At 48.8% G+C, this 11,614-nt stretch overlaps 1 protein-coding gene across 1 annotated transcript; it reads right to left on the reverse strand.

Annotated features, from left to right (window-relative positions):
• Nucleotides 1–404: 404 nt before the first annotated feature.
• Nucleotides 405–7,481, reverse strand: TMEM221 (transmembrane protein 221). The gene is made up of 3 exons (XM_055431204.2): nt 6,919–7,481; nt 4,320–4,405; nt 405–1,286 (listed from the first exon to the last, which is right to left on the reverse strand). Exons 1-3 carry the CDS (start codon nt 7,236–7,238, stop codon nt 817–819), a joined length of 876 nt encoding a protein of 291 aa, XP_055287179.2. The 5' UTR covers nt 7,239–7,481; the 3' UTR covers nt 405–816.
• Nucleotides 7,482–11,614: the final 4,133 nt, after the last annotated feature.

An 11,614-nucleotide genomic window follows, 5' to 3' on the forward strand; every position in this document is an offset into this window, starting at 1 on the left:
CAGGTTGACAAGCATTGAGGACCTGCTGTGCACAGGCCCCTGGAATGACTCATATAGTGTCTCATGGGAGCCCTAGAAGAAGGAACCACTTCTGTTCCCATTTTACAGGCCAGGAAACTGAGACACAGAGTGGTGAAGCCCTCAGCCACAGGTCCACAGCAAGGAGTCTGGGTCCAGGTCTCCAGGTGCATCCGTGGCCCGGGGCTGCTCTGAGCTCGGCACATGCAGGTTTCAAATGCTCACAGCCCAGAAGGAGTCGCAGAGTCTGAGACTTGCACTATCAGCAGCATGGAGGTTACAGGACCCGGGTTCGAATCCAGGCTCTGATGCTCAGTACTGGCCATGGGACCCTTGGTGAGTCACTGCCCTTCTCTGGGCCTCGGTTTCCTCATCTGTAAAATGGATGGAGATGTTTAGAGAACCACTGTCTAAGCTCTCCCTTCTCCCTCCTGCCTAGAACAGAATTTTATTCATTCTGGGCAGCTACATTTCCTTGTCTCCTCTATATTGAAGTGTGGCCACATGACTGCTTTGGCTAGTGATGTATAACCAGAAGAGTTTCAAGGCCTCTCAGAAAGACTTCCAAAAGCTCCTGAGTCAGTCCTGGCTTCTGCCTTTCTCTCTGAGTGAGGAGGTGAAGGTTGGACTCCCAGCAGCCATTCTGTGCCATGAGGCAACCTTGAGGACAAAACTCAAGATGCTGTGAACTGAGAGAGAAATCAAGTTGTACTGCTACTGTGGTTGAGCCTGGAGCTATCTCTACAAGAGTCCTCTTCCTGCTGCCTGACACTAGATCTCTATCCCTGATCCTTGGGCTCACACCAAGGTGGAGTCCTTCCTTGAACCCCCTGGCCTATGGCCCAGGATGCTGCGCATCTCATGTGTGACCTCTCCCCAGTGCCCCTCACTGGCAGACAGTGTCCGGTGCATGCGGGATGCAGGCAGGCAGCTCTCCCGGCCTCCTTCCATAACTGCAGGTGCTGTGTCAGTGACCATGGGCCTGAGGGAGTCCCCCAGTTTAGGGAAGGATGAGTAGAGAGTCCAGTGATGAATACCCTGCTGGGGCTGAGCCCTGGTGCTGGCCTTGGAGACTTCAGCAGGGCGGACAGGGTCATCTTCAAAGTGTGGTGGGGACAGTTCATGGAGGCCCCGGCGCGTGGTCCGGGCGGCCTGGAGCAGAGTGTGGGTCAGTGCCGCCACCAGGACTAGGGCACCCAAGCCAAGGATGGAGGCAGCTGCCGCACCTGTCTCGATCTCGAAGAGCAGCAGGGCGTACACGGACAGTGCTGGGGAAGGAAATGGCTCTTATTCAGTGCTTGATCCCCAAGCCTTGGAAGAGCTCCTCCACATGCAAGGCAGTTATAGAAAACCGTACATTATGCTAGGCACATAGACTCACTCATCCAACCCTTCCACACCTAACAAATAGGTCACCATCACATCTATTTTACTATGTGTATAGATGTCCAGTCATGTCCAACTCTCTGTGACCCCATGGATTGTAGCCCACCAGGCTCCTCTGTCCATGGGATTCTCCCAGTAAGAATACTAGAATGGGGTGCCATTTCCTCCTCCCGGGGATCTTCCCAGCCCAGGGATCGAACCTGCATCTCCTGCTTTGGCAGGCGGATTCTTTACCCCTGAGCCACCAGGGAAGCCAGTGTTATGTGTACTTAACCACAATCAAAATAACCCAGATCTCAGACTTTTGGAACCCTTGTGATTGAGCTGGAGTGAATCACAGTCCCTCTCTGACCTCTGTTGGCTTATCTGAACAATAAGGCAGTTGGCGACCTGACCTCAAGGACTGGTTCTCTGTCGCCCTATCCAATGTCCAGCTGGTACCGTTCTCGGTGGGAACTATCCTGTGCATTGTAGGATATTTAGTAGCTTCTACCTGCAGCCATGAAATTAAAAGACGCTTGCTCCTTGGAAGGAAAGTTATGACCAACCTTGATAGTATATTAAAAAGCAGAGACATTACTTTGCCAACCAAGGTCCGTCTAGTCAAGGCAATGGTTTTTCCCGTGGTCATGTATGGATGTGAGAGTTGGACTGTGAAGAAAGCTGATCGCCGAAGAATCGATGCTTTTGAACTGTGGTGTTGGAGAAGACTCTTGAGAGTCCCTTATACTGCAAGGAGATCCAACCAGTCCATTCTAAAGGAGATCAATCCTGGGTGTTCATTGGAGGGACTGATGCTAAAGCTGAAACTGCAATACTTTGGCCACCTCATGCGACGAGTTGACTCACTGGAAAAGACTCTGATGCTGGGAAAGGTTGGGGGCGGGAGGAGAAGGGGACGACGGAGAATGAGATGGCTGGATGGCATCACCGACTCTGTGGACATGAGTTTGAGTGTACTCCGGGAGTTGGTGATGGACAGGGAAGCCTGGCGTGCTGTGATTCATGGGGTCGCGGAGAGTCGGACACGACTGAGCAACTGAACTGAACTGAACTGAACTGAACCAACCAGACGCCAGTATGCCCTCCCCCATCTTATCACGAAACCAAAAATGTCTCCAGATATTGATTGCCCAGGGTCCCCTCCGGGGCTGAATCAGCCTGCATTGAGGTGCTGGTCCAGTCCCTAACCCCACCCTGTTCACTGGGCTAGGAGGACTGACCCACTTTCCTGGCATCAGCGATGTATATGATCCTAAGTCTTGGCCAGTCAGAGTGTTACTTCCCCTGGTTGTAGTGATTGGTGCGTGGCTATCACATGACCCAAGTTCAGCCAATCAGAGTCAGACCTGGGACCTTTGCTTGGACTATGGGGATAGGGGAATTTCCTTATGGCAGCAATTAAGGAATTGCCAGCCTGGCGTGCTGCAGTCCCTGGGGTTGAAAATAGTCGGATATGACTTAGCAACTGAACAACAACAAAAAAAGGAGAGCAGCTCAGAGTTGGTGGGGGGTTTCTTGGCACTTTGTGGACTGTTTTTAGGCTTTCTCCAGCTCCGCACTCTTGCTTTTGAACATGCCACACTTATATCTGGCATATTAAAGCGAGGCCAAGGGCTTTTTTTGCTCTAAACATTTTTAAAAGGGCTTTATAATTATTATTTTGGTTCTGGTTAGCAATGAATGAATAACTGGCTGGACATGCTTTGGAATTCTTGCTGAGTGAGGTCACCTAACCTCAAAAAGAATATAAATGGGAGCTGAACAAATTCTTAATTTAATGCTTAATGAGGCTGACATAGTTTTTGTGTCCTTTGTGAGTTTTTGTGTATTTTAGGACAAGAATATTTCATTCTCCAAGTCTCTAACAGTTTTGTCAGCCCCTGAAAAGGCTTGAGGTCATAGGTACTATGTTGAAAGTGCTTCCAGATAAAGACTTCTTTCTCAGGGCACAGTGGGTGAGTGAGAAGCATTTTTTTTTTTTCTGACCTCATTTGAGTGCCTAGATACAGCCACACCTGAAGACACTAACCCCTGATCTTTTCGGATAGATGAGTCACTCCATCCACTCTCCATTTTTAAAAAACCCGCATCCAGAGTATTTTATTAAGTCAAACAACAAGAGTGATGCAGAGTTAGCTATCCTGTGTGTACAAATTCCCACAATAAACCCTAGGCTCATATTTCATAAATAATCTTTTAAATATATCTTCTAAACTTCTATTTCTCTATTGTGGTACAAAGGAAAAAAACTGTAACAGCAAATCCCTTGTTTTTCAGTAAGCTGATTTTTTTTTCTTCCAGTAAAACAGGTTGTCTATAGGGCTACTAGAGATCTATGGATGATTTAACACTGAGTCTCCAGAATAAGCAACATATTTTTCAAGATTGGAACAAAATATAAGATGTCAACAGTCTCTTCAAAGAAATGTGATGATTTGATTTCTTTACCAGCATGTGTGGGCGATCAAAGAAGAGTTACCAACCAGGGAAGGAAAGACTGTGTGTCCTTCTGGCACCCAAGTTATTAGTCTTTACTCTGCTTCATATTTGGGAATTTAAAATTGCATTTCTGGTTTAGGAAACTTTTTTTTTTTCTTAAGCCCTTCTTAAGCTGGATTCTGATATTTGTGATCAAAACACAGGTTTGCTAAGGCCAACCTGTGAAACACTATCTCCAGAAACCAGCAAGGACTGGGAAACTTTTGTTCAAACCAGATGGAGAAAAGTGATGAATCACGAGTGTTCTGAAGACAACCACCATTTATGGAATCCCCATTGGGATCAGATGCCAGCCATGGGCACAAGTGTGAAAAAGGTAGGCTGGCTACAGAGCTGACCCTAATTGTGGGGCCATTACCCTTGGCTGCTCCAACTCAGAGTCCTACACCCCATGTTCTATCCTGAGCACATACCTGCCAAGTAGACGGAGACCCCACAACAGAAGAGGCCGAGAGCCACATGTCTGAGGAGGCGGCAGTCATAGAGAAACCAGTCAGACCTGGCAGGGAGGGGGGCAGGAAGAGAATGGACTCAGGAGGCAGAACTGGTGGAAGAAGCTTGGGGAGGAGAGGAAGGGAGAATGGTCCAGCTCTGGGGAACTGGAGATCTATGTGAGGACCCAAACATCCACCCATATATCCATCCCCCTTCCTGCTCAATCATTCTTTACCATCCGCCACCATTAACTATCCATCCATCCATCCATCCTGTCCATCTGTATGTATTCAACCATACAGCCATCCGTCCATTTAACCATGCTGTGTTAATCCATCCACCCATTAATTTAAACAGCCACTATCATCCATTATCCATTTGCCATTCACCATCCATTCATTCATCCATCCATCCATCTCCCACCCCTGACCCACCCATCCATCATCTGTCTCCCAGTCACCATTCATTGAGCCAACCAACTATCTATCTGTCCATTCATCCATCCAGTCATCATGCATTCCACTCACCTCCCCCATAACCTACCCATATAGTGAAAGTGAAAATGTTGTTCAGTCGTCTCTGACTCTTTGCCACCCTATGGACCATAGCCCGCCAGGCTCCTTTGCAGCCATGGAATTTTCCAGGCAAGAATACTGGAGTGGATTGCCATTTCCTTCTCCAGGGGATCTTCCCAACCCAGGGATTGAACCTGGGTCTCCTGCATTGCAGGTAGATTCTTCACCATATGAGCCACAAGGGAAAACAACTTACTTATATACATCAGTCCACTAGAACATCCAACATTTATGAAGCAGCCGTTGCATGTGGATACTTGCTAGGCACCTGACTTCCATTACTTTACTGACCATAAGCTTATTTGGGAATGAGGAAACTGAGGCTAATTTGTTATCAGCCACAATAGAAACAGAGATTCCCAAGAACTGTGTGAATTGAGGACATAGTTTTGAACCCGGCCTATAAGTTTTTCTGCTGTATGCATGCTCTTCTCCAGTCCTGTGAGATCGAGAGAAGGAGCTTCCATCATTGCTCACCTCCCACCAGTACCATAGAAATGGCTTCCTCCCTTCTGCCAACTCCCCTCCTGACCCCTTTTCTGCACAGTAGCCAGAGTGAGTTCTTCCAAACCCACTCAAGTCAGATCACACCCCTCCTGGCTCACAGCTTTGTCAGTCAGAGTAAAAACCTAAGATCTTCACCAGAGCACAGGAACCTCTATATAATCCAGTACCTCTTGGACTTCCCTGGTGGTCCAGTAGTCAAGACTCCACACTGCCACTGCAGGGAGTGTGGGTTCTAACCTTGGTCAGGGAACCAAGATCACACAAGTTGCACGGTGTAGCAAAAAAAATCCAGTACCTCTCACTTCCATTTCCTGGTCCTCATCTCCCTTATCTACCCCCACCCCAGCAACACCAATCACCTCTATCCCGCTTTAACACCTCAAGCTCATTCCTGCTCCAGGGCCTTTGCACATGCCAGTCCCTCTGCCTGGATCACAGTCCCTTAAATCTTGTGCCTCCTTTCCTTCAAGTCTCAGCTCAGTCCTCCCTTGATGGTAGGACTCACCCCCATCCCCATGATGGTTGGTCTCATCCCTACCCTTTCCTGCTCCACTACATCACCTCATTTTCTTCCCTTTCCAGCATTCATCACCATTTGACATTATTGATCTGTTTTTCTTCTTCATTATCTGCATCCCCAGGAAGGTGGTCCAGATCCACTCGGATCCTGCTGAGTCCCCAATACCCAGTGCTAGTCTCAGCCCCCAGCAGGCACCCAACACATATTTGTAAACTGATAGAATGCATGCTTTTCAGCACTGCTTGAACTAGCAGATGGAAGGTGCATGGTTTGGATGGGATTCAGTGGTGGAAGCGCCCATCTGATCAAATCTATGGAAACCTGGGCCAGGATCCTGGCTCCCCTCCCCCAGGAGGGTGGGACAGCCAAGTCTTTGGCCCAAGGAATGGTCCTCACCCCACATGCAATGCCCCACCCCCTGTGCCCATCTCCCTGAGCTCAGGTGTCTGACAGGGAACACTATCCCCACCCCCACGCCCACCCCTAGCCAGGGCACAGGTTCCTGGTTCTATCAGCGTCAAGTTCAAATCCAGTCCACTCCCTTCCAATCCTAGCAGCTAGACTGAGCAGCTTCCCCTGTCTGAGACTAAACAGGAGGATGATAACGGGTACCAGCCGTTCAGGGGGCTTCACTGCGCGAATCAAGATGTGGGAGGCACCTAGAGCTTAGGGTTCCATTAAATAACAAGTGCTAACGACACTGGGGCTAGCTGACTCCAGGCCTTCTTTGAGCCTCAGTTTCCACATCTGTGAAATGGGGAGTCGCAGCAGCAGTTGTACCTGCTGTAAATTTTCAACGAGTATAGGCGAGAGGGAGGGATGGGTGGACAAAAGCAGGAAGGGAAAGACGGACGGAGGGAGGGAGGGAGGGTGGGAGGGAGGAAAGCTCTCCCCCAAGCTGAGGCCCAGAGAAGGGCAGCGGCTCGCCCCGGGCTCGTCCAGGCCCCAGCCAGGCAGTGGGGCCGGTCCTCCTACCTGTTAGAGCCCGGTCCCCGCGCCATCTCGGCGCCCAGGTGGCCGCAGAGCGCGGCGAGCAGCAGGCAGGTGAGGCCCAGAACCAGGGCAAGCGCGGAGAGTGCGGCTGCCAGCGGCAGCAGCGCCCCGGCCGCGTCCTCCGGCAGCCGGGGGCCGGCGCCCAGCTCCGGGCCCAGCCCGTCGATTCGCGGCCCTCGAAGCTCCGCGCGGCCGGCCTGCAGCTGGAATAGCAGCTGCGCGCCCAGCGCCGCCAGCACCGCCGCGGGGATGCCCAACAAGACCATCGCGGCCAGCACCCGGCCGCCGTACGACCTGGCCATCGGAGGGGTCCTGCGGGCCTGGGGGACAGCTGAAGAATCAAAGAGATTTTAGGGGGCAGGGCAGTTGAGGGGCGTCTTAGGGCCCTCGGCGGTCCAGAAGGGGGCGGTTTTTGAAAGTTGGAAGGGCCACGGAGAGCTTGGGACGCCAGGCGCGGTGGGGCCGAGGAAGCGCTGGGAAAACTTGAGACGAAGTCGCCTCTCTCTCTGGGGACCCCGTGGGCGCCAGCTCCGGGCCTGCGGGCTCTTGAGGGGCGTGGCCAGCAAGGGGCGGGGCGAGTAAGGGGCGGAGGCGGTCCCACGTGGGATAAGCGCACAGCGGCTGTGTCCAGGGACACCCACAGGCCACTAAACTCATTAAAGTGTCCCCCTTGCCCCTCCCGCCGCTCCAAGCGCCTGTTTTATCGTTGTTTGGGGGGAAAGAAAAGAAACTTGCACAAAGTTTTAAATAATTCACTTTGCTATGCGATCTCAGCCCCGCGGACCTGTCAATTGGCTGGGATGTCCCCTCTGCTCACCTTCTTTCAAGGCTGTTCAGAGACATCACCACCTCAGAAAGGCCCTCCTGGACCTCCTCCCCAAGCAGCACACCCGTCCTCCACTGCTAGACTTTGTTCTTCTCACAGCACCTTTTTTTGGGGGGGTTTATTCATTTAATTTTTTTGCATTTCAAGAAGAATTTTAATGAACCCTATTTCTTGCATCTTCCCATACATAGAAAAACAGTATAACCATGAACTTGAAAACATCTGTTCTTTGTGAGTAGCAGTAATATTTCACCAAGATTTATGTCTGATTACATGTATTCCTTAACAGCAAGACATGTAAACTAGTTTCCCCCTACCTCTTCAGAGCAGCTCCTCAGAGCTATCTGAGAGACTTGTCTCCCAGGTTATAGTCCTTAGTAAGACCCTGAATACAATTTAACTCACAACTCTCACACTGTGTATTTTTCTTTTAGTTGACAACACAATATATACATATTTATGTGTCTGTGTATATATCTTTGTATTCTGCTGCTGCTGCTGCTGCTAAGTCGCTTCAGTCGTGTCCGACTCTGTGTGACCCCATAGACGGCAGCCCACCAGGCTCCGCCGTCCCTGGGATTCTCCAGGCAAGAACACTGGAGTGGGTTGCCATTTCCTTCTCCAATGTGTGAAAGTGAAAAGTGAAAGTGAAGTCATATATATTAATCACAAAAGCATTTAGAGTGATTATTATTTCCTGTCTACAAGGGCTTGTCAGCATGTCTCCCATGTAATGGACTGGTATGGTGTTCTGTGGGATGTCAAGATATTTAGGGTCCCTTTAACTTATATGCACAGTACATCATGAGGAATGCTGGGCTGGACGAAGCACAAGCTGGAATCAAGATTGCCGGGAGAAATATCAATAACCTCAGATATGCAGATGACACCATCCTTATGGCAGAAAGTGAAGAGGAACTAAAAAGCCTCTTGATGAAAGTGAAAGAGGAGAGTGAAAAAGTGGACTTAAAGCTCAACATTCAGAAAACTAAGATCATGGCATCTGGTCCCATCACTTCATGGGAAATAGATGGGGAAACAGTGGAAATAGTGTCAGACTTTATTTTTTTGGGCTCCAAAATCACGACAGATGCTGATTGCAGCCATGAAATTAGAAGACGCTTGCTCCTTGGAAGGAAAGTTATGACCAACCTAGATAGCATATTAAAAAGCAGAGACATTACTTTGTCAACAAAAGGTTCATGTAGTCAAAACTATGGTTTTTCCAGTAGTCATGTATGGATGTGAGAGTTGGACTGTGAAGAAAGCTGATTGCCGAAGAATTGATGCTTTTGAACTGTGGTGTTGGAGAAGACTCTTGAGAGTCCCTTGGACTGCAAGGAGATCCAACCAGTCCATTCTAAAGGAAATCAGTCCTGGGTGTTCGTTGGAAGGACTGATGCTAAAGCTGAAACTCCAATACTTTGGCCACCTCATGCGCAGAGTTGACTCACTGGAAAAGACTTTGATGCTGGGAGGGATTGGGGGCGGGAGGAGAAGGGGATGACAGAGAATGAGATGGCTGGATGGCATCACCAACTCGATGGACATGGGTTTGAGTGAACTCTGGGAGCTGGTGATGGACAGGGAGGCCTGGCGTGCTGTGATTCATGGGGTCGCAAAGAGTCGGACACGACTGAGTGACTGAACTGAACTGAAGATCTATATTATGATAAGGAACAAAGGAACTGGCATTGCCTTGAGGCATCAACCAAAGTTTATACTCTTGTTCCCACTTTGTAAATGCAGATCTATTCTGATTTTGGTTGCATGTGAATGAAGAAGAAAGCATTCTCCAAGTCTGTAGTTTCATTACCAGGTGCCTGATGCTGTGCTAATTTGCTCCAGAAGAGATACCTCACTTAGAACTGTGATTTTTTTTTTAATCACCACCTAACTAAATTTGTGATGATCTGTCATTTTTCCTTGACTCATCTGGCTTTTATTAGTGGCCAAGAAGGGGCCCTAAGGAGACTAGCCACTGGGTTGGAAGGCAACAATTCCAGGTGTAGCAAATGGGACGCTTGGGTGCAGAACAGGGATAGCTGCTTCAGAGACTGGGAAAAGGTCGCCTCCTTGGGCAAAGGAGGCTTGGGGCAATTTAGAGGCATGCAGCTTGCAGCCTCATGTCTGCCTAAATGTACCCATCCCAGGTCTCAGAGTTCCGCCTGTTTCCACCAGTGCTGTTACCTTGGCATGACAAGCATGGCGAGGCTGACCATTTAATTGTGATGGCAACTCTGCAACTCACATGCTTAGCTCCTAGGTTTGGTATCAAGTCCAACTATCTGTCTATAACCCCCAGGACATGGAAGACTCCTCCAGAACTCCATGGATGCATTATAATTCTGTATAAAAATATATATGTATATACATGTGTGCATGTATATACATAAGCTCATGGATGTTCTCTGTATATATTCATAACATTTCATTTCTTTTTTCCTCTATGTATGCTGTAAAAAGAAGGTGCATGCTCAGTCGTGTCCAACTCTGGAACCCTGTGGACTGTAGCCTGCCAGGTCTGTCTGTCCACGGGATTTCCCAGGCAAGAATACTGGAGGGGGCTGCCATTTCCTTCTCCATATTTATTTATGTTTAAATTTTAAAAATAGAACTGAAACTTACATGACATAAAAGTAACCATTTTAAAGTGAACCATTCAGAGGTCTTTAGCGCATACACAACGCTGTGCAACATCGCCTCGATCTAGTTCTGGGATTTCCGTTCCCCACCCCCACCCCCATTAGAACTCACCTTCCATTCCCCCTCTCAGCCCCTGGGAGCCACTCATCTGCCTTCTGTCTTCTACGGATTTGTCTTTTCTGGACATTTCATATAAAAGAAACCAGACAATATGTGGTCTTTTGTGTCTGGTTTCTTTCCCTGAGCCTAAAATTTTTAAGGCTAATCCCTACTGTAGCGTGCGTCATTCCTTTTTTATGGCTGAATAATATTTCATTGTATGAATGGACCACATTCAGCTTATCATTCATCTGTTGATGGACATTTGGGTTGTTTCCACCTTTAGTTGGTTATGAATAGTGCTGCTATGAACAGGCACATGGAACAATTTGAGTCCCTGTTTTCATTTCTGTCGGGTCTATACTCAGAGTGGAATGTCTGGGTTATAATGGTAACTATATTTAAACTGTTGAGGAACTGCCTGTTTTCCACAATGTCAGCACCAGACACCCCAAAACCATTTTACATTCCCACCAATAGCACACCAATTTCTTGATTTGCACATCAACACTTGTTATTTTGTTTTTTGATTATAACCATCCTATAGGATAAGACGGAGAAGGCAATGGCACCCCACTCCAGTACTCTTGCCAAGAAAATCGCATGGACAGAGGAGCCTGGTGGGCTGCAGTCCATGGGGTCACTAAGAGTCGGACACGACTGAGAGACTTCACTTTCACACATTGGAGAAGGAAATTGCAACCCACTCCAGTGTTCTTGCCTGGAGAATCCCAGGGACGGGGGAGCCTGGTGGGCTTACTGTCTATGGGGTCACACAGAGTCGGACACGACTGAAGCGACTTAGCAGCAATAGCAGCAGCATAGGATGAGAAGGGGTATCTCATGGCAATCTTGATTTGCATTTCCATAATAACCAGGGATGTAGTGAGTCCTTGTTGGCCAATGCACTTGTTGGCCATTTGCTTATCTTCTTTGGAGAAGTATGTCTTTATATCTTGTGTTCATTTGGGTTGTTCTGTCTTTTTCTTTCCTGCAGCACTTGGCATGTCTGGCAGCACATTCCTGCTGTCTGTGGCTGGGGGCTGGGGGTGAGGAGGGCTGCTTCAGGACCGTTGGATGTCTACTTCAAGTGTCCACTGCTGTGTT

This window comes from Moschus berezovskii, chromosome 8, assembly GCF_049115385.1.
Source record: "Moschus berezovskii isolate FMDL1 chromosome 8, NW_MosBer_1.0, whole genome shotgun sequence".
Classification (NCBI taxonomy): Eukaryota; Metazoa; Chordata; class Mammalia; order Artiodactyla; family Moschidae; genus Moschus; species Moschus berezovskii.